This window comes from Camponotus vicinus, unplaced genomic scaffold (assembly GCF_025532165.1).
Source record: "Camponotus vicinus isolate PSW18456_S1 unplaced genomic scaffold, iyCamVici1.0 SCAF_9, whole genome shotgun sequence".
Taxonomy (NCBI): domain Eukaryota; kingdom Metazoa; phylum Arthropoda; class Insecta; order Hymenoptera; family Formicidae; genus Camponotus; species Camponotus vicinus.
This window is the reverse complement of record NW_028141981.1, coordinates 11,322,125-11,345,843: the sequence shown is the minus strand read 5'-3', so window position 1 is coordinate 11,345,843 and position 23,719 is coordinate 11,322,125. Positions and strand designations below refer to the sequence as shown.

General features: G+C 37.6%; 3 protein-coding genes and 1 pseudogene across 3 annotated transcripts; 1 reads left to right on the top strand and 3 right to left on the bottom strand.

The window, feature by feature from the left end:
- Positions 1–12,027: 12,027 nt before the first annotated feature.
- On the bottom strand, positions 12,028–15,496 carry LOC145977287 (uncharacterized). The gene is made up of 2 exons (XM_083109148.1): positions 14,914–15,496; positions 12,028–12,116 (listed from the first exon to the last, which is right to left on the bottom strand). The coding sequence occupies exons 1-2, from the start codon at positions 15,494–15,496 to the stop codon at positions 12,028–12,030; spliced, it is 672 nt and encodes a 223-aa protein (XP_082965274.1).
- On the bottom strand, positions 12,726–14,450 carry LOC145977207 (uncharacterized). The gene has a single exon (XM_083108994.1). It carries the CDS (start codon positions 14,448–14,450, stop codon positions 12,726–12,728), a length of 1,725 nt encoding a protein of 574 aa, XP_082965120.1.
- A 5,590-nt stretch (positions 15,497–21,086) lies between the features above and the next one.
- Positions 21,087–22,151, bottom strand: LOC145977286 (uncharacterized). The gene has a single exon (XM_083109147.1). The coding sequence runs from the start codon at positions 22,149–22,151 to the stop codon at positions 21,087–21,089; it is 1,065 nt and encodes a 354-aa protein (XP_082965273.1).
- Positions 22,152–22,654: 503 nt separating this feature from the next.
- LOC145977285 (histone-lysine N-methyltransferase SETMAR-like) lies at positions 22,655–23,719 on the top strand (annotated as a pseudogene).

Genomic DNA, 23,719 nt, shown 5'->3' with positions numbered 1-23,719 from the left:
GCGACCACTGTACCTTCGATGAATAATAAATCTTTGTCTTAGTAAATTGTGAGTGAAGTAAGACCTGTCCGTTCCGTATCAAGATTCCGGCATCCTAACAATACTTTCACTATTAATGTTAAATATTATTTATTATTAATACTAAATATTATTATTAAATATTCTTAAGTATTATTATTAATATTAAATATTTATTTATTATTATTAAATAGTATTATTAATATTAAATATTTATTTATTATTATTAAATATTATTATTAATATTAAATAAATTTATTTATTATTATTAAATATTTATTAAACTATTATCTGATTGAAAATCGATAATCATATGAAAATAATATGAAAAAATATCATTAAATTCTGGCGTTTCAATCTCTCTTGGTTTTTTCTTATGGTTTTAAAAACGAAAGAAAATGTTCCAAATGTTCAAAAATATTGGTCGCTCTGAAAAGAGCGGATTGTTTCTGATCACCTTAAAAAGGGCGGATTAATTTAGAAATCATAATAGGTGCTCGAAATGGCCCCCATCCATCCTAACGCAAGCTCTCATGCGTTTCAATAAATTTTCTTGGACATTCTCCATTACGTCTTCTTCAATAGACCATATGGCATATCGTAATCTTGTTTCTAAATCTTCAATGTCTTCAGGGAACGTTTTATAAATTTTTTCTTTGCAATAATTAAAGTATAATAATTAAAGCGTAAAATGTATAATAATAAAAAGTAAATAATAATTTAAGTAAGAATAATAATGACTTAAAGTGAGCAAATGAGAGAGAGAGAGAGTGAGGGAGGGAGAGAGAGAGGCAGAGAGAGAGAGAGAGAGAGAGAGAGAGAATGAGAATGTATGTATTCGCATGTGTGTGTCTGTAGCGATCAGGTGATCGCAGCAGGCGCCCCACGTAAGCACCCGCGTCTGACGGTGAATCGCGCCACCCTTGCCTGCCTCTTGTATCCGACCCGTCATAAGTTAATTACTCTTTTTAATAATTCAAAAACTAAGCGTCGGACGAAATTTTGCCAAAGGAAAAATCGTCTTAGAATTGACTCAAGAATGTGTCATTTTAAGTACAATTAGGTTATTTTGAATCACCCTGTATATATATATATATATATATATATATATATATATATTAGTCTAAGAGCTGGCTACAGAGCGAGCAACATGCCTCTGTCCACGAAATATCTTACCTGGAAAAGGTTCGATTGCAATCGGCAAAGTAAAAGCACGACCGTCAGAAGGCAGTCTGGAAGCTAAATGCGTGGGCGGGCGACGGAACGTGCAGATTTCCCGACAAAAAAAACTGTCAATTGACACCGCTAAAAATTTGCATAGGTATCGAGGAGCATGAGAGAAAGTAGGAAAAAAATTGTCAGAAGGATAAGTAGAAGCTAAAGGGTTGTCAGAAGTTGCCAAAGTTGCGAAAAATCTCGGAAAATTTACATATTAAGAAGAACTTCTGACAATTTGCATTTGTATTGTTTACGTATAGAATAAACTACGTTCAAAGTGTCAGAAGGCAAAGTGGAAAAGATCATGAGAAATTCGGGTGCAAAGTGCGAGAGTGTTTTGCGGCGCGCGTAAAAAACTGTTAATTGGCACCGCTGAAAATTTGCATAGGTATCGAGGAGCATGAGAGAAAGTAGGAAAAAAATTGTCAGAAGGATAAGTAGAAGCTAAAGGGTTGTCAGAAGTTGCCGAAGTTGCGAAAAATCTCGGAAAATTTACATATTAAGAAGAACTTCTGACAATTTGCATTTGTATTGTTTACATATAGAATAAACTACGTGCAAAGTGTCGGAAGGCAAAGTGGAAAAGATCATGAGAAATTCGGGTGCAAAGTGCGAGAGCGTTTTGCGGCGCGCGGCGCCGCGCTCAGTGGACCGATCGCTTTTCTCTTGATTTTCACACTGTCTTGATTTTCACATACTTTATAGCACTTCTGACAATTTATCCGAATATTCATAAAGGACTAAAGGAACTATTTTTAAAATGTCAGAAGTCAATTGAGAAGATATAAATTTTTATATGAAATTAAAAGAAATAAATTTTATTTTTCCCTGTAGCAAAGTAAAAAATTTTGAAAAAAATCAATCGATTTCATATTCTGTATCTTGCACATTTTCTTCATATTCAGGATCTTCATCGCTATCATATTCGGACTCCTCGTCATCAACTGAAAATAATAAATAGTTAAATAAATCAAATAAATCATATATACAATCAAGAGTCGCGAATTGAAAATTACCTTCCGAATTCTCATCATCCAAAATGACATCTTTAACTGATGGTGGCAACTGTCGGCCTTCAAACCATAGAAATTCGTATTTATTTCCAGTTAATGTCCATACGAAGTTTTTCGCGGCACTGTTGTAAATTTTCTTCGGTAAATTTCATAATTTTACCGGAAACAGCTTCACACTTAAAAACACAAGATAGCTTAGAACTCATTTTGTCGTTTAGAACTACAGAATGAAAATGAGAAAATAAATCTCGGGGCCAACTATGTTCAAGCCTCCGAGTTACAAGCCAAACTGCCGTTTCGATCCCCTTCGAAAGCGTCCTTCCCCCTCTCTTTTAAAATAACGGACATTTCAAAGCGAAGGATCGAAAGAGAGAGAGAGAAAGAGAGACAGCAAACGAATACGCGCGCCGCAAGACGCTCTCGCACTTTGCACCCGAATTTCTCATGATCTTTTCCACTTTGCCTTCCGACACTTTGCACGTAGTTTATTCTATATGTAAACAATACAAATGCAAATTGTCAGAAGTTCTTCTTAATATGTAAATTTTCCGAGATTTTTCGCAACTTCGGCAACTTCTGACAACCCTTTAGCTTCTACTTATCCTTCTGACAATTTTTTTCCTACTTTCTCTCATGCTCCTCGATACCTATGCAAATTTTCAGCGGTGCCAATTAACAGTTTTTTACGCGCGCCGCAAAACACTCTCGCACTTTGCACCCGAATTTCTCATGATCTTTTCCACTTTGCCTTCTGACACTTTGAACGTAGTTTATTCTATACGTAAACAATACAAATGCAAATTGTCAGAAGTTCTTCTTAATATGTAAATTTTCCGAGATTTTTCGCAACTTTGGCAACTTCTGACAACCCTTTAGCTTCTACTTATCTTTCTGACAATTTTTTTCCTACTTTCTCTCATGCTCCTCGATACCTATGCAAATTTTTAGCGGTGTCAATTGACAGTTTTTTTTGTCGGGAAATCTGCACGTTCCGTCGCCCGCCCACGCATTTAGCTTCCAGACTGCCTTCTGACGGTCGGGCTTTTACTTTGCCGATTGCAATCGAACCTTTTCCAGGTAAGATATTTCGTGGACAGAGGCATGTTGCTCGCTCTGTAGCCAGCTCTTAGACTAATATATATATATATATATATATATATATACAGGGTGATTCAAAATAACCTAATTGTACTTAAAATGACACATTCTTGAGTCAATTCTAAGACGATTTTTCCTTTGGCAAAATTTCGTCCGACGCTTAGTTTTTGAATTATTAAAAAGAGTAATTAACTTATGACGGGTCGGATACAAGAGGCAGGCAAGGGTGGCGCGATTCACCGTCAGACGCGGGTGCTTACGTGGGGCGCCTGCTGCGATCACCTGATCGCTACAGACACACACATGCGAATACATACATTCTCATTCTCTCTCTCTCTCTCTCTCTCTCTCTCTCTCTCTGCCTCTCTCTCTCCGTCCCTCACTCTCTCTCTCTCTCATTTGCTCACTTTAAGTCATTATTATTCTTACTTAAATTATTATTTACTTTTTATTATTATACATTTTACGCTTTAATTATTATACTTTAATTATTGCAAAGAAAAAATTTATAAAACGTTCCCTGAAGACATTGAAGATTTAGAAACAAGATTACGATATGCCATATGGTCTATTGAAGAAGACGTAATGGAGAATGTCCAAGAAAATTTATTGAAACGCATGAGAGCTTGCGTTAGGATGGATGGGGGCCATTTCGAGCACCTATTATGATTTCTAAATTAATCCGCCCTTTTTAAGGTGATCAGAAACAATCCGCTCTTTTCAGAGCGACCAATATTTTTGAACATTTGGAACATTTTCTTTCGTTTTTAAAACCATAAGAAAAAACCAAGAGAGATTGAAACGCCAGAATTTAATGATATTTTTTCATATTATTTTCATATGATTATCGATTTTCAATCAGATAATAGTTTAATAAATATTTAATAATAATAAATAAATTTATTTAATATTAATAATAATATTTAATAATAATAAATAAATATTTAATATTAATAATACTATTTAATAATAATAAATAAATATTTAATATTAATAATAATACTTAAGAATATTTAATAATAATATTTAGTATTAATAATAAATAATATTTAACATTAATAGTGAAAGTATTGTTAGGATGCCGGAATCTTGATACGGAACGGACAGGTCTTACTTCACTCACAATTTACTAAGACAAAGATTTATTATTCATCGAAGGTACAGTGGTCGCTTCTGTAATCGTCGGGAGACTGCCCGTTGGCGCACGTCCTCGACTTTATATCCGTGTGTCGTTGTCTTGGCAACCGCAATTAGACAAAGGACACCGTTAAAAGATCTATCGCGTACGCTTCGGCGTTGGCCGCACGATGGTCGAATTATCGGCCAGTCATAAACATAAACAGTATCGGCGATAAGCGGCGATCGCTCTGCCGGCGACTTCAACCGCTACAATTTCGGCCAGCCTGACTATTAATCGCCTCGATTAACAATATAAAACGAAACAAAATATGATAATGCGCTACAACCATAAAAATAAGCTCATAAAAACTAAGTTCGCTCATAACTCCGCGTCTGTTAGCAACAGAATTTCCTTAATTCTACCTTAACAGCTATGGTGTGTTTAAGCGTAACTTATAAGTAAACATGCAGTGCTTATATAAACGAAAATATAGAATACCAAACGTGTAATCTTAATATTTTAAATTGAGTGGGCCTACTCATGGCACCCACGGCCGCATATTGGATGCTTCCCATGTACCGTGGTATGGTATTTGTGATAATTGAAACCCTTCAATATCCTTGATAACATATATAACATATTGTTTCTAAGTACGCGGTCGACTTGATATGGCCCTTTAAACTTAGGTATCAATTTCGTAGACTCCCGGGGAAGTGTCAACATTTTTTATCATCACTTTGTCGCCTACTCGATATTTGTTTGCGACTTTATGCTTACTGTCGAATCGGCGCTTACTTGTGTCTTGCTGTTTCTCGATTTGCGAGTTAGCTCTTTCTCTTAATTTCAATATATCGCGGGTCACTTCCGTCTGGTCGTTAGCTTCGAGCGCGTCGCGCAATTCATCGATTGTATCACTGCGCTGTAGTATTCCAAAAAGCAGTTTACTCGGACATTCATTCGTAGCTTTAGACACTGTATTATTACACGCAAACTCTACATCTTTGAGTACATTATACCACGTGTGTTACGTTCACTAGCTAACTTGGCTATCATAGGTAATATTGTGCGGTTAAATCTTTCGACCTGACCATTCGCTTGAGGCGAGGCGGTAGCGATCTTGATGTGTTGTATATTTTGATTGCTCAAAAATTCCTCAAATTCACGCGACGTAAAACAGCTACCTCGATCGGAAACCAGTCGTAGCGGACGACTATAGTATTCAAAATAAGATCTAAGACACTTAATAACTTCCATGGCATTAGTACTGTTGGTAGCGTACAATTTCAAATATTTCGTGAATGCGTCAACAACTAGGAAAATATAGCGATTCTTGCACGAACTTGTTCTAGACACTGGGGCCAAATGATCTACATGGATTGTGTCGAACGGTACATTTTTCTTCGGTATACAATGTAATGATCCTTCTGGTTTTCCAGTATTTGGCGCAAACGCGACACATTTTAAACAGCTCTTAATGTATTTTCGTACCTTCGCCTTCATTTCAGGAAACCAGTAACTATCCAGAATATGTCGGACGGTTTTCTCTGTTCCGACATGGCTCATGTCATCATGATATTTACGTATGACGTTAGTTTCTAACGCGGAGGGAACGTAAAATAAAATCTGTTCTCGGTGTTTCCTATAAACGAGACCGTTTCTCATTTCAAAAAATTTATTTTCCGAACACTCTAACTCTTCTCGGATTTTCCTGATTGCTGAGTCGTCGTTTTGACACAACGCGAGGTTCCTATCGAATGAATTATCTTCAATTACGAGGATTTGACGGCTTAACGCGTCCACGTGCAACATTCGAGACCCGGCTCTATGTTCTAAAGCGTAATCGTAATTTTGCACCCTCGAGCACCCATCGCGCGCCCTCGAGCACCCATCGCGCTATACGTGGATTGGTTTCTTTTTTATTTAACGTCAGGCTCAGGGCTTGACAGTCCGTAATTATTTTAAATTTGATCCCGAGTAAGTACGTCCGGAATCGGCGGAGTGCATAGACTATTGCTAAAGTCTCTAGCTCGTAACTGTGGTACTTTGACTCGACGTCAGTAGGTCGCTTCGAAAAATAGAAGGTCGGATACAATTTTCGATCCTATTTCCTCTGCAACAGAATTGCACCGAAGCCTATCGCGCTTGCATCATAGTGCAGTTCGGTTTCATCTCGCGGATTATATATACTTAAAATAGGGGCTCTCATTAACCGATTTTTAAGCGTTTCAAAGGCTTGTCTATGCTCTTCTTCAAATTTAAAATCCACGTTCTTTTTAATGGAATCATACAATGGTTTAGCTATAACGGAAAAATTTTCCACGAACTTTCTAAAATAGGAGCACAGTCCCAGAAAACTTTGCATATCCCGGGTGTTTCGCGGGGCCGGAAAAGTCTTTACCGCTTCGAGGCCTTGATCCGTCGATCGGATACCTTCGCTCGTCACCGTGTATCCTAGATAATCTATCTTTGTTTGGAAAAATCGGCATTTATCCATCCGTAATTCTAAACGATTCGCGACCAGTAATTCGAGGACTTTTTTTAATACGTGAAAGTGATGCTCGATTGTTTCAGTAGCTATAAGGAAATCATCTAGATATACCGATATCTCCCCTTCGTTGATTTGTTCTTTAAATATTTGTGCGACGTAGCGTTGAAATTTGAGAGGCCCGCCTTTTAAGCCGAAAGGCATTCTTAAATACTCGTACTATCCGAACTGCGTAACAAACGATGTGTATTTGATTGAATCCTCGTGCATCTTTATGTGAAAAAATCCGTCCTTGAGATCGAGTGTCGTAAAGTATTTTTTTCCTTCCAATAAATCTAACTGATCCTCGATTAGTGGAAGCGGGAAATGATCACGTTTCGTCATTTTATTGAGCGTTCTAAAATCTACGCACATCCTTATTTCCCCGTTTTTTTTCTTTGTTAACACGACCGGCGACGCGTATTCGGACGTGCTTTCTCTAATAATACCGTCTGTAATTAATCTGTCCAAAATTTCGCGTAATTTATTTTTCTTGTGGTGGGAAAGCCTACGCGGTTTGCAATAGAACGATTCATTGCTCGTAAGGGTAAGCGTCATGGCGATTCATTGGTCGTAAGGGTCATGACATTTTCTACCGCAGGTTTTAACGGCCTCTGCGCGTTAACATAATTTGTCTCTAATAAATCGCGCACTCGTCGCTGCACCTTAAACGAAAGATCGTCGTTGATTCGCATATCTTGCACGATCGTACCGGCGTCTTTGTCTATTTCGATGTTCATAATATCGGCGATCTCTTTATCGGTAACCTCTTTATCGCTACTTATCGATAACTTCGCTATCTTCATAAAATCGCGCCCTAAGAGTAGTGAGGTTCGCATCGTGTCGTTCGGAACGACTCGTATCACAACGTCGTATTTTTCACGCTCAAAAATAAGCGTCGCTCGTACACAACCTATTACTCTTAATCCGCTGCCGTTTATCCCGTGAAACCGTTCGAGTTCCGAGTCAGCGATTACATGTTTCCGCGGAATATATCGTTCTTTAACGATGCAAATGGGGCTACCGGAATCGATTAGCGCGTCAAAGTTTATGCTAAAAGTATCGTCCTTGTCACTTATCTGTAATTCCACCGCTCGTCGACAATCGTCGTCTTCTCGTTGTTCCTGGTTCAACCAGTGGATGCCTTCCGCTGGAGAATCGCATTGAGCTGCCCGATGTCCAAGCTTGCCGCACTTGAAGCAGGACCCCCGCTCTCTCTTCGGCTTCGTGCACTTCGCTGCGATGTGACCGCCCTCGTTACAATTGTAGTACCTTTGGGAACTTGTTTTCTTGGATTTTTGCTCCTTGCTCTGTTTGCCTTTTCCAACCGTGGCTGACCGCTTAGGAGCTTCTTTCGGCGCCGTGATGTTTGCAAATGCCGTCAGTAATTCGTCTACTGATCGATAACGTTGCACTTGGGCTTGTACACGTAGTTCTTGGCTCGGTATGCCTTCGATAATATAGCTGATCATTTCTGTCTCATCAACTGGCACTCTATTCGCAAGAGTCACTTTATCGTGCAGGTAGTCCGTAAAGGTTTCGCCTGCGTTCCACATCCTTGCCTCGAGTTCGCGTCGTAGTCTCACTGGATCCAACCGTTGCCCGTACATTCGTTTCAGTTCCTGAAGGAGATCGTCACAACTTAACTCGACGCAATCGATCCTCGAATGATACCATTTTAGCGCTTTTCCAGATAATTTACTGCACATCAACGCCTTCGCCTTATGGTCGTAGGTGAGAAGCAATTTTCTCATCTGCTTCTCCCATCGGTCGTAGTCTAAATCGCTTCCGTCAAATTCACCGATTAGATCTTTAAGATCCTGCCACTTCCGCACACTGATTCGAGCCGACACGTTTCTTGCTGGCTGTTGCGTCATCCTCAACACTTCAAGCTCTCTTCTTAACAGTTCGGCTTCCCGCTCCGCTAGATCTCGTTCTTTCCTCAAAAGCTCGACTTCACGGGCAGAGGAAACGGTGTTCTCGGCGCTCATCGCCTGCCGAAGCTCATCATCCTGCACCTCGTGCGTCGCATTCGATGCTGGTTCCGTCGCATACAATTCCTCAGATGAGACTCCCGCGTCAAGCAACCGCTTTATTAATTCGCTCTTCGTACCTGCTAGCGATAAGTTTCGGCTCTTCAGCCTCTCTTTAAGTTCGACGACCGTCAACGTGCTCATCATAAAATGCAGTCTTGTCTCGCGGCAGAATCACACAACGTCAATTCGTAATGAGTAGTTCGTATTAAGCGTGTCGTGGCACTCGTAAACACGATCGCTTCGCATAAAATTCATAAACTCACACGAGCCGTAATCTATCAACACATAACTAACTTCACCGAATACATAACTAACTTCACCGGCGAAGTTCATAAACATAAGTGGTCTCCCTTTTCATTCACGACCCTTCGATGATTCTTCGTATGATTCTTTGTATCCCGTCTTCGTATCCGTATCCCGTCTTCGTATCCGTATCCCGCCTTTGTATCCGTATCCCGCCTTCGTATCCCACTTCTGACTTGTTAGGATGCTGGAATCTTGATACGGAACGGACAGGTCTTACTTCACTCACAATTTACTAAGACAAAGATTTATTATTCATCGAAGGTACAGTGGTCGCTTCTGTAATCGTCGGGAGACTGCCCGTTGGCGCACGTCCTCGACTTTATATCCGTGTGTCGTTGTCTTGGCAACCGCAATTAGACAAAGGACACCGTTAAAAGATCTATCGCGTACGCTTCGGCGTTGGCCGCACGATGGTCGAATTATTGGCCAGTCATAAACATAAACAGTATCGGCGATAAGCGGCGATCGCTCTGCCGGCGACTTCAACCGCTACAGTATTAAACATTTATTTATTCTAATTAATTTTGAAACAAATATACGATGTATAAATATCATATGATAATAATATTATACGCTAAATTGTCGCGTCTTCAATCAAACACATGTTCACGTTCGACAGCGCTGTTAGTACCTTAACCTACCGTAACCTACCATAACCAAAAACTGTTTGCTGTCGCCGGGTAAATATCGTCGCGTTGTCGCGTCGTCGCGTTGTGTAATCCGCTCGGACATATTCCGAGGTCGGGGTCTGGCGGCGAGAGTAAGGGTACGCGGTGGGATATCGCGACCGTTTCCCCTCCCGAAGCGGTCCCACCCGGACGGCTCTTGCCCCCAAAAACCGGACTTGGAGCCCCGGTGAGGGGGTGGCTGGCTGCCACGGCGGGTAAGGCGAGACCGGGGAGCAGCGACCTCGCCCCAACCGTCCGTGGGACCCCCCGGGTGGCGCCGCCCGCAGCAGTGCCCAAGAGGTCAGAGGCGTGAGACCCCTGAAAGCCCATGGGGGCGTTAAAACCCCCCCCGACAGGGGACTGGAGTCCAGTGTCGGTGCTGCTTTTAGCTGCCGGCCTGAAACATATATCGACCCCCCGTCGGGAGTATTGCCGGTCATGTTTCGGGACATTCTCGGAGAGGGAGAGGGTTCGAGTTTCCAATCCCGAAGACGATTTATAATCCCGGGATTTCGGGATATTTTGTATTATATCCCGGGATCATGTACAGGAGAAAGTTGGATAATACAGGGTAGGCGGGTCAAAAAACAAAAAAACAGTTTATTAGTTTATTTAGTAGAAAAAATTGCCCCACTTTCCCTTATATATAAAAATAAGAATATAATTATAATTTATAATTTTATTAATATATGTAATTAAAAACAGAATAATATATATATATATATATATATAAAATTTATATTATTAATCAAATGTCTAACATAAACTATCAATAAGAATCTTTTAATGGAAAGTTAAAATCAAACAAAAGGTAACTTATTAAAATAAAATCTCATACAAGTAAAATAAAATCACATACAAGTAAAATAAAATTTAACGTTATCTTTTTTACGTAAAAATTAGAAATTATGAATGTAAACGCAACTCACAAATAAAGATAATTTTTATAAATTTTACAATAATTAAAACTTAAAATAAAAAATATAATTTCTATTAAATTAGAAATGAAAGATATAACTTTTACTAAAAAATTACTTTTTATAAGAAATGAAATATTTATAAACTATATACTTAATATATAGACTAGATTATAAAATATAATCTTAGTTTAGTAATAAAAAAAAACAATCTATAATATTAAAATCATTAAATAAAATTAAAATCAGTCTTGAAAATAAAATTATAAATAAAAATAAAGCTTTTGAAATTAAAAATTGAGATCTTATTTCGTTCTTTGGTTTTGAAAAAATGATCTTAAAAATAGTAATGCATCTAAAGTTGCATCCCCAAGTCGACTTCTGATCTTACAAGGGGAGGTCGCGGTTGACTCTTTACCGATTTTGATCTCCTTTGGTGCAGTGAATCTGCATCGAAAAAAAGTTGATTCGTGTTCGAGCTTTTCGTCTAATGCGCCTTGTAAAAAAAATTTTTTTTTTCCCGAAGTTTAGAGAAATTGCCAGGTTCGTTATCAGGCCTAAAGAAAGACACACTTTCGATCGGTGCCGCTAGTCCAGTGGCAGAGCGCAAGAATAGTAATCCCGGGATCCCAGGTTCAGGACTTTGGGCTGTCATAATTTTTTTATTTCTTTTATTTTTTTTAATTTTATTTATATATATGTATATAACATGTATTATTTATTATGTTAAATAAATATTCGGCATACTAATAATGTTAGAATACACACTTTTCATTTTTCATTGCTTTACAAAATCGGTTTTTCTACCTGCTGTGAACCGCTGGATGCTACCGCCGTTAAAGTATCGTTACAGAAAACGTTACGCGGGGGGGAGGGGGGAAGGGTCGTGTGATCCTGTCAAAGATTCTAGAAGGTCGATTAGAAAATATCTTACTTATATATTTATAATATATTTATTACATATTACATATTTATGCAGAAAATAATAATGAGTAATAAATTAAATAGATAGATAAAGAAATAATTACATAATAGATACATAAAGAATTAAATAGATACATAAAAAAATAATTAGTTAAAAAATAAAAAAAAATAAATACATTTTTTGTTTATTTGTTACATTGCGCCGGATGATATAAATCATAAAAACATGCAAAACATAAATATTTTCCGCATACAGCACATTTAAGGGGACCGCCTACATTAGGAGGTCAAAATCAAGCACTTTTTCGTGAATTTTTTACAAAGAAACTACACAATGGATTGTTTTGAAATTTGTACTGTTTATTATGTATATCAAAAGGTTTACAAAAAAATTTTTTTTATTAAATTTCATATGTTTAAATAAAAGTTATTAATAATTGAATGCCGATGCCTTTGAAAATTCCTTCTCCACGGCGTGCAGGATAGCGTCCCATAGAATCATCTGAATCATAAAAATAAAAAATTTTTGTAAAGTTTATGAATATAGCTTCTATTTGAACTAAAAAAAATCATGAATTTATTAAAATAAATAAAAAAAATTGTTGTTTAAACAATAAAATTGATTTTTTGTGGAAAATTTTCGTGTTTTTTTGTTAATAACTTTTTTTTGGCAATAATTTTTACTGATTTTTTTAGTTCAAATAGAAGGTAATTAAATAAGCTTTAATTTAAAAAAAAAAAAAGTCGATCCGTCAAGTAGTTTTTGAGTAATCGTGCACGCCAATTTGAAAAACATCGTTTCGAGAAAAACGCGTTTAAAGTTTTCGTACATGAAAAATAGTCGATAAAAATTTTTTATCGTTTATTTACCTTAACTTTTTGGTCAATCTGCTATCCCTGCTCCATAAGAAAGTCCCTCCTCTTCTTCAAACAGTTCATTCCTTTGTAATTGTTGTTGTTTTACGAGTTTTGTTGCTGGCTGCCCAAGTGATCTGCTGCGGCGTTCCTGGCTTTTCGTCCGGTTTTCATCATTTCTCGAAGCTATTTCGCGGCAAACTGGCCCAATAGTGATGTCCATGCTTGACATAATCCTTAGGACTGACAAATAGCCTTCGTTAAAAATCCCAGCGGCGATCCAAGCGGCGATTTCGATTATTTTACGGCCGCAATGAAGATGTTTTGGTGCCAGTCGCCAAACCGTCGCGTTGAAGCTTTCGTTTGCATTCTGTATGTGTCCGCCTAAGCACCTCTCAAGTAAATCTTTTCTTGAAAGATCTTCAAATATCGGGAAAATATATTTAGCTACTGTAGCATCCAAAGGAGGTGGGTGGGTGTATTCAAGTCCACGGCTCTCTGCAACACGAAATTTACACCAGCTGTCTTCTCCTGCGGGGCAATTTTCATGTTTCGGATTCTCATCTATTGAGACCATATGCCAATACGTTGCCATTACATTTCTCTGTATATCCTCAACAGAGTCGCTATTTCTCATTATAGCAAGGCCGTAATACTTTGTAATTTTTTTAATAAGAGCATCGGTTAGTTTTCCTTTGCCTCCGAGCTTTTTCTCTTTTTTTATGTTGCGGAGCCGAGTACCCATACGTTTTTCTACGTGATTCACACACTCACTTTTTACTACAACATGCTCGTCTCCGTAGGGATTCAAATCAAGGATAGCTTTGAAAGTTTTCGAGTCCCCGTCACCGATATAGTTCATGTAACGCACGCCGTATTTCCTTTCAGAAGCCGAGAACATTTCTTTTATTGAGTCCACTTCCATTTTACCCACACTGCCAATATGATTCGCCGAGCATTCTTCTTCGTGTGTCTCGTACCAATTTTTAAATTCTTCTGTTTGTTCTTTTCCTTTCCAAGCAATGCACGGTTGACAATAAGAACTTTTCACCACCAGATCAATAACTTTACCGCTGAAAGAGGCAATCAATGTTGTAACGCCGTATAATGAAGTAAATCCTCGTTTTTTCCAGCTCCCATCACCGGAAACTTTGAAATCGAGTAAAGGCCTCTCCCTTTTTTCATTCTCTTTTTTCTCTTGCTCAACTACTCTTAGGCACATAGCATCAAACACCAGTTTCGTACATTCATGTATATGCTGTACTACTCTATCATACGTTCCTTTGCTGAGTCCCTTGCTAATATCCATGAGTGAAACAAATAAGTTGAGGCCTTGTAATCCGATACCCAAAAGTCTCATGGCAAATATAATTCGATGATTTATTTCATAGCCAGTGTTTCTTAACGGCCCGGAATCAATCAGACGAGTACCACACGCGCACTTGACTGCAATTTTGAAACCAAGGCCACGAGTTCCCGTTTCTTCAAAATTCAAATTATGCTTGCACACTTTACAAATCGCGAGTTCTGAAATGGCAGCGAAAACACTTACAAACTCAATTATTCTATAGAAATGAGTTAGTTTTACACACACATCTTCTTGGGACGCAGTTTCTAATTTTCGAGCAGACGTGCCTTGTCCGACAGGCTCGTTATCTTCACCTGTAAAGCGATTACCGTGAAAATCCCGTCTTCTTTTTGGTCTTGATGAACGAAACGAATCTTCTTTTTCACCTTTCGGATACGAAACCATGTTGACAAAATCACGATAATTTATAAATATTTACAGCACAAGAGCAGAGCAACGAGCAAGAGCACAATAAATACAACAGACGCGCACGCTGCAGCAACGGTCGTTCTACCGACGCTTCGGCTTGATTGGCATCGAAATATACACTAGGCTCTTTCTCAGTGGCTTTGAGAACACATTACAGTAGTGTATATACTGTACTCTTACCTGTTATGATGTATTTAAGAACGCCAGCTGCCAGGATCCCTTCCCCTCCCGACCGTTGGAGATTCTCACCTGCCGCTCTGCTCGTAGCGCTCGGAGCGCTCGGAGCACGCGCACTATATATTATATTTCGACTGTTTACAGTTCGAATTCGGACTTGAAACTTTGGGAGCATATTCTACAGATGATATACTTTCAATTTAAGCAAAAAAAATCGATTTTTTTGACCCTCTAATGTAGGCGGTCCCCTTAATAAAAGCACACGCATTACAATTACATTTTAACGAACGTATATCTTTAGGAAAGCAAATTTCATTTACATTTGAAAAAAATTTTCTTTCTGATATTAATTTTGACGCATACCATGCATATTGTATCATATTTAAAAATGCATCAGCGGAAAGTTGATGGTGAATGAGAGAATGGATTTTTATAGCATCTTCTCTCGCAGATAATTGCCGCTTATTTTGCAACATCTCTACAGAATTTTGCAGCTTTTTAATAAAATTCTTAACTTGGTGAAAAAAATAAACATCGCATGGTTGACAATATGGAGTGCAATGAGGAGGAATGATTTCGATAGTTGAATTGTAATTTCCATCATCATCGTTAAAAATACTATTAAAATGAGCCGAATCTGTTTGACCTCCCCATGAATCTAGAATAAGTAAAAATTCCTCTTTTTTGCAATATTCCGTAAGAACATTTTCTACAAAACAAGTGAAATGGCCTTTTGTTAATTTTTCTGATTTTGATGCCGTGACAAATACATTTCCGTAATTTTTAGTTAATTCTTCGACAGTGACCGAAACTCGAGGACCAAAAACTCCTTTAGGTTCTTGCATACAAAGAAACACTTTCGGAAGAAGTTTTCCAGAAGCGGTAATCGCATATTGTGCTGTATAACTATGTGTGACTTTATTAAAGTCACCAAGAAAAACATCTATCATTTTTTGTCCTTTCTCGGCTAATGTTCTGCGTACATCAACACGATATTCGCAACCTGTCTGATCTGTATTAATAACAAAGTCAGGATGAAAATTTAAAATTTTTTTTGCGATCCGTTTCTGGAATTTTTCTGCTTCTTTTAATCGTCGGTAAATCCAATGCATTTTTTGATTTTAAATAACGCGTTACTTTTCTTTGGCGAATAGAATGGATTGTTTTAAATTTTGTAACCCAAGTATGCGATGCTGTAAAAGAAAACTCTGGTCCTTGATATTGTATAGCAGCTTGAGAAGCCCACTGCTGTATAGTTCTTGTCAAAATAGGTTGCATCTGCTGTCGGGCTTCAACAAAACGATCGAAAGTCCATTTCTGGATCATGTTAAACTTTTCTTTTACTCCTCCACCTTGCTCGATTTGTACTTGCCATTTTTTCAAATCACTTTTGTTTTTAAGTGCACTCCCTCCATGTTTGTGGATTGTTTTTAAGCTCCAATTTGAATGTTCTCGAACCAAATTCAAGATTTTCATTTTTGTATCGATCGATATATAATCACTTTTTATTTTTTTGGATGCAGGAGGTTCAAATTCGTCTTCACTAGTTTCTATGCTTTGTGAAGAGCTCGTGAAGCTCGTATTTAATGTTTCTGGCACTTTTTCAGAAGAAGAACTATAAGTTAACGGATATTCTATCTCATCTTCCGGAATATTTTCGTGAGGTAGAAATAATTCCTCTGCTTCTTGAAAATCCCATTCCTTTAAAATTTCTATTATTGCTTTCGCAAATCTTTCTCCTAAAGCGGTTGCTTTATACGATGCAGATCCACTCGCAGGTCCTTTCACAATTTGCAGTTTTTCCAAAATTTGAGAACAAACTTGCAAACCATCCGTAATATCCTGTTGTTCGTAGGATTGCATGAATGCATATTCGTCTTCTTCCCTGACTTCTTCATGGCCTCTGCTTGTGGATGGTTGCTCACTAATTTCTGATTTTGATTCCATTTTTAAATAATCGAAGTAAAAATTATACACAGGCGAAATAATACAGTGTAAAAGTACGGGAAAAAATGTCTTGCGTCTGACTACTAGCAGTTACAGAACAAGACTGATTTTCTACGACCTTCTAGAGTCTTTCGAGAGCCCTTCTAGAACCCTTATTGGTGGACAGGATCACACGACCCTTCCCCCCTTCCCCCCCGCGTAACGTTTTCTGTAACGATACTTTAACGGCGGTAGCATCCAGCGGTTCACAGCAGGTAGAAAAACCGATTTTGTAAAGCAATGAAAAATGAAAAGTGTGTATTCTAACATTATTAGTATGCCGAATATTTATTTAACATAATAAATAATACATGTTATATACATATATATAAATAAAATAAAAAAAAAGAAAAAATTATGACAGCCCAAAGTCCTGAATCTGGGATCCCGGGATTACTATTCTTGCGCTCTGCCACTGGACTAGCGGTACCGATCGAAAGTGTGTCTTTCTTTAGGCCTGATAACGAACCTGGCAATTTCTCTAAACTTCGGGAAAAAAAAAATTTTTTTTACAAGGCGCATTAGACGAAAAGCTCGAACACGAATCAACTTTTTTTCGATGCAGATTCACCACATCAAAGGAGATCAAAATCGGTGAAGAGTCAACCGCGACCTACCCTTGTTAGTTCCAATACATCCAGCTGCTGAAAACGCTCGTTCAGATTCCACACTTGTTGGAGGTATTGACATTAAATATTGATATGCCAAATCAAGATGATGTCCTCTTTTCCCAACTGATTCAAAAAGAGCCATTTCTTTTCTTAAGGTTGACATTAAATCATTTAATTTTTGAGTTTCTGGTTTTATTACTTGCATACTTTTTTCTATTTGTTGCTGAAATTTTTCTTTTAAAGTTAATGGCTCTTTTTCTATTATTTTTGGCTCACTTTCGTTTTCTGCATTGCTATATGTATTTTTGCAATAATTTTCATCAGCGTTCAATTTTTCTATAATTTTTTTAATTGTTTTCTAATAATTATTTGGCTAGGCAAAGGAAATAATTGAAATTCCTCTTCATCATTAAATGCGAGTTTGTGTAAATATTATAAAACTCCGGACAATTCTTCTTTACGTCTTTGGCTTATTCTAGTCTTCAAAGCTTGGAACATATTTTGAACTAAATATGATTGTTTTTTAGATATCTCAGACATAAGGAGTTTAAGAACTGCATCTGCCATACACAAATTTGCATCTCGACGACATAATGCCTCCACAGTTAATTTCACTGGAGTAAGCACGTCTATTATATTAGCAATTATATTAAAATCATCTTCCTCAAATATTATAGGAGATTTTAAATCAATCAAAGCTTTTTGTATGCATGTTTTCAAAGAAAGAAAACGTTCAAGCATTATTAAAAGAGAATTCCATCGTGTTTTACAATCTAAAAGGAGAGATAATTCTTTTCCCTTTTCTGCTTTCACATATTTTTGTAAAATAGAATCGTTTTTTGTTGAAGATCTCTTGAATAAGACAACAGTTTTACGTATTTTCTTCACTAGCTTGTTAATATTAATCTCATTCTGACTTGATAATTCAATATCTTTGTAAATAGATTCAAAGTCTAATCCCATCTGCGGATTTGTGAAATCTTCATCAACATCATCATCGCTACTGTAACAATCGTCTTCTATTTGTGAGGCAACTATTTCATTTGTTAGAGTTTCCGATATTATAGTGTTTAGTTGTAGTTCTTTATTTTTATTGTAAAGAACATCACAAACAGCTAGGTGTATACCGTGTGCTAGGCACAAATGATGTTCAGCTTCTACTATTCTTCCAACTTTTAGCATTATGTTAGGGCCATCTGTAACTATAGCAACTGCAATGTCTTTTGTAAGTGAGATGCTGTGTTTATGCAAACATTGCTCTAAAATATCTTTACATCTTTCGGCAGACATAGATCCGTGAATACGAATGAGACCCAAACTCCAAAATTTCTCTTTGCAATGTACATTAATATTCATATATCTTTTATTAGCTGTGAATGTCCATTCGTTAAAAGTTAATGAAAAGCGCATTCCCTTTGCTTTGTATTGACATATTTCTTTAATTAGACGTTCTCGTATTTGCAACGAATAATTCACAACTCTATTACGTATAGTAGTGACAGAAGTAGGTAAATTATTATAACCTCTTGATATCAAAAGTTGTCTTAAATCTTGTGAAGTAACAAACAGATTAAATGACAATCCATCTAAAGCAGTCATCCGAGCTAAAATTACATCGCATGAAGATTTTTCAGAAGGTAGGAAATAATTGGAGATTTTTCGTTTCATTGGTGGCACTTCAACTTCACTGTCATTTATATTACTTGGTCCAGGCAAGTTTGAAGTGTTATCATTAATCTTTTTGTTATGTTTAGACATTAAATGAGTATGTAAACCTTTTGTACTGCCACCGAGGGTCTTCAACACAGCGTTACACTGTTTACATTTTGCTGTTCTTCCATCTACAGCTTTTAAAAAATAATACCATACAGATGTATCACATTTATCTTTTTTATGTGTAATATACGTAACATCTTGTTGTTCCATGTTTTACGAATTAAAATTAGTTTTTATATTTAATGTAAAAAGACTGGTAAAACGAGCACGCATTTGTTCTAACCTAACTTATAATTGTATACTGACAAATACGCGCTAGCGACATGATCATTTGATTATGCTGCCACCTGCCGCCTGCCACCGATAGTTTACGGGTGCCGGTTATGTTATACGTACGCTTAAAAATTCCAAATAGTGAATTTTATAATCCCGAAAAATCCCGGGATTTGTAATGTTGAATCCCGAGTATTTTCGGGACCGTAAATTTGGCCGGGATCCCGGGATCCCGGGATTGGAAACCCTAGAGAGGGTATATCCGGGGGTCGAGGGAGCTGCTGCGGGACAGTGGGATTGATTTGCAATGACAGATTCAACTTTAAATAAAACCCACATAAATAATAATAATAAAATCGATGAAGAAGAGAGTGAGAGGGATAGGATCGTTACACGGTCTCCCTCCCCGGTCAACTCCACGAGGACAAGGTCGTCTCTCGGGAAGGTGCGCACATCCTAGAATAGGGATGCACGCGCAAACCCAATGCCGGGTCGTGCAGGCGCGCTTGGTTCGCAAGAACCAACGATGTCGCCCGTTATCCTGTTGGACAGGCCAAGATTGAAGCAGTCAACCTTAAGCTCAACATCACGAGGATGGATGAACAAAGGGAGGCATCCCCTCTCCCTGGTACCAGCGGCGCACAGTGAGTCTAGAAGCTCCTTTTGTGATTAAAATTCGAGCCGTGCGCCAATTCTTAACGAATTTTCATTATTTTTTTTTTAATTTTTCGGAAATTGAATAAGCTATACAAATATTCTGCGCCAATTTTGATTTCGTTCTAAATTCAAAATGGCGGATCCCATAAAGTGGGCATAAAATGCCAAAACTGTACGAATGCGAGTAAATTTGTAACGAACCGTGCATGTATTTACGAAAAAATATTATTATGTGTTGTATAATCGATAATGACAAATCTGCAGTTTAAGTAAAAGAAAATGGCGGATCCAAGATGGCGGATCCAAGATGGCGGAAAACTTAATAAATATACTTCGTAATATGAATGCTAATAAATTCATTATATCTTGAAACATTACGTAAGTCCCTTTACTAATATCAAGATATTCATCATGAAAAGGGAGATTTTTTTAGACTGCACGTACATATATATACAGGGTGGGCCATTTTAATCTATGCACCCAAATTTCTTTGTACCTAAGACAGATACGGAAAAATGATTCAGACAAAAGTTGTTCAAGATAATGGGGGTCACCTATCTGTGTAACTAGCTTTGACCTTGAGACTACTTTTCAAGGTTATTTGAAGGTCAGAGTGGTTTTTTAAAATGGGAACCCCTATTTCTGACACCGGATTCGAAAAGAGCGGAAAATTTTACGTCCGAAATGATATTTTGAAGTTTTTTTCGTGACCTTGAGAAGGTCAATTTAAGGTCAAATGCTAAATAACTGCCTGGTAGCTGTTTATTTAAATTTTCTGGCGGAATAAACGTTGTGAAGGTACCTTTATAAGAAAGATCGAACTGGAATGTGACAACAACCTCAACAATGTTGACCTTGACGTTATTTTTCAAGGTCATTTAAAGAACAGAGTGGTTTTATTAACAAAAAACTTTATTTTTGATATCGAATCAAGAAAAAATGAAAAATTTAACGTTTTAAGGTTTTTCATAACATAAAAAGGCCAGTGTTTCTTATTCCACAAGCTCTTAGTAGCTGTTGCTTTACATGAGTTAACTTTACTTTTAGCGTTACCCGGAAACAACGACGTGGACGTAGCAAGTTCTGTTTCCTTTGGGGTGCTTGATTAAAGTGAGTCCCCTTGCCTCTCACTATTCGGGGTGCTTGATTAAAGTGAGTCCCCTTGCCTCTCACTATCGTTACGATTATAACTTTAACCACGAAGCAAATGTTCGAAGTTGCCTCCATTTGCTTCAAGGCACAAAGTTAAACGCCTTTGAAAATGGCGTACGGTGTTTTTCAAAGTCAGCCTTGGAATTGCTGCGCATGCTTGACGAATGCGGTTTTGCATGTCAGCTCTAGTTGTGGGTCGTTGTTGAAAAATAACATTCTTTAAATAGCCCCATAAATAAAAATCTGGAGATGTGAGATCAAGTGAGCAAGGAGGCCAATTAACTGGACCTCCTCGTCCGATCCATCTCTCATTATAATTTTCATTTAAAAAGTCCTGTACGATTCGTGCGAAATGTGGTGCTGCACCATCGTGCTGAAACCACATTCTTCGTCTTGTTTCTAAATCAACATTTTCCAATAATTCTGGCAACCGATCTCTTATCAACTCCAAGTAGCTTTCTCTATCAACATTTCGCTCAAAAAAATAAGGACCAATTAAATATCCATTTACAATCCCACACCATACCATAAGGCTCCAACGATTCTGATGGTCTACAGATCGATGCCAGTGAGGATTCTCGTCTAACCAATAATGGCAATTGTGCCTATTCAGTTGTCCGTCACTATAAAATGTAGCCTCATCTGAAAAAAGCACAAACCTGAAAAAATCTGGATTATTTTCTATCATCTGCAAAGCCCATTGGCAAAATTCAATACGCAGTTGAATATGACGTTGCTTTAATTCTTGCACTAACATTATGTGATAAGCATGATATCTAAGGACTTTTACGATTCTTAAAAATGTTTTTCTTGGTATACCAATTTCTTTTTCAACTTGGCGACTACTGATATGAGGGTCAAGATAAACAGCTGCAAGAATAGTTACAACACGAGGATCATTTTCGTTGTACTCGTGGCGCCTACGTTGGCGAGTAAGATGTCCATCACGAGCTCTTCTAGTTAAACTGCGTATTGTCATATCACTAGGGTGTCTTCTATCTGGAAAGCGTTCAGTATAACGCCTTGCTGCAGCACGATAATTGTTATTACATTCTCCTAAAACCATTATCATATCAACAATTTGATTGGGAGTATAGTCAGTCATTTTTAGGACTTTACTAAATTTCCATACGACTGAGATAATGAAATGTTAATCGAAATTAAACAGACTTACAAAAAATGAGAAATATCGAATAATTACCGACACGTATTTTGAATGTACACACTGATAGAAAAAGTTCGGTATTCCAGCGAATAATTCGGTAGCGCAGCGAAATTTCGATACTAGTTTTGGGTCAGCGAAAGTTGCCGCTTCTGCAGCACAAAGCACAAAGTTAAACGCCTTTGAAAATGCATATTGTAGCATATTGTAGCCATTGGCCAATTCAATTGGCTGCAGAAGCGGCAACTTTCGCTGACCCAAAACTAGTATCGAAATTTCGCTGCGCTACCGAATTATTCGCTGGAATACCGAACTTTTTCTATCAGTGTGTACATTCAAAATACGTGTCGGTAATTGTTCGATATTTCTCATTTTTTGTAAGTCTGTTTAATTTCGATTAACATTTCATTATCTCAGTCGTATGGAAATTTAGTAAAGTCCTAAGAATGACTGACTATACTCCCAATCAAATTGTTGATATGATAATGGTTTTAGGAGAATGTAATAACAATTATCGTGCTGCAGCAAGGCGTTATGCTGAACGCTTTCCAGATAGAAGACACCCTAGTGATATGACAATACGCAGTTTAACTGGAAGAGCTCGTGATGGACATCTTACTCGCCAACGTAGGCGCCACGAGTACAACGAAAATGATCCTCGTGTTGTAACTATTCTTGCAGCTGTTTATCTTGACCCTCATATCAGTAGTCGCCAAGTTGAAAAAGAAATTTGTATACCAAGAAAAACATTTTTAAGAATCGTAAAAGTCCTTAGATATCATGCTTATCACATAACGTTAGTGCAAGAATTAAAGCAACGTCATATTCAACTGCGTATTGAATTTTGCCAATGGGCTTTGCAGATGATAGAAAATAATCCAGATTTTTTCAGGTTTGTGCTTTTTTCAGATGAGGCTACATTTTATAGTGACGGACAACTGAATAGGCACAATTGCCATTATTGGTTAGACGAGAATCCTCACTGGCATCGATCTGTAGACCATCAGAATCGTTGGAGCCTTATGGTATGGTGTGGGATTGTAAATGGATATTTAATTGGTCCTTACTTTTTTGAGCGAAATGTTGATAGAGAAAGCTACTTGGAGTTGATAAGAGATCGGTTGCCAGAATTATTGGAAAATGTTGATTTAGAAACAAGACGAAGAATGTGGTTTCAGCACGATGGTGCAGCACCACATTTCGCACGAATCGTACAGGACTTTTTAAATGAAAATTATAATGAGAGATGGATCGGACGAGGAGGTCCAGTTAATTGGCCTCCTTGCTCACCTGATCTCACATCTCCAGATTTTTATTTATGGGGCTATTTAAAGAATGTTATTTTTCAACAACGACCCACAACTAGAGCTGACATGTAAAACCGCATTCGTCAAGCATGCGCAGCAATTCCAAGGCTGACTTTGAAAAACACCGTACGCCATTTTCAAAGGCGTTTAACTTTGTGCCTTGAAGCAAATGGAGGCAACTTCGAACATTTGCTTCGTGGTTAA

Excerpts from the sequence above, each read along its gene's own strand:
- LOC145977207 (XM_083108994.1), bottom strand. The coding sequence starts at position 14,450 with ATGGTTTCGTATCCGAAAGGTGAAAAAGAAGATTCGTTTCGTTCATCA.
- LOC145977287 (XM_083109148.1), bottom strand. The coding sequence starts at position 15,496 with ATGCAAGAACCTAAAGGAGTTTTTGGTCCTCGAGTTTCGGTCACTGTC. Across the intron at positions 12,117-14,913 it reads AAAATGTAATTGTAATGCGT|GCGGTCCCCTTAAATGTGCT; the intron begins GTGCTTTTATTA and ends CTCCTAATGTAG.
- LOC145977286 (XM_083109147.1), bottom strand. The coding sequence starts at position 22,151 with ATGACTGACTATACTCCCAATCAAATTGTTGATATGATAATGGTTTTA.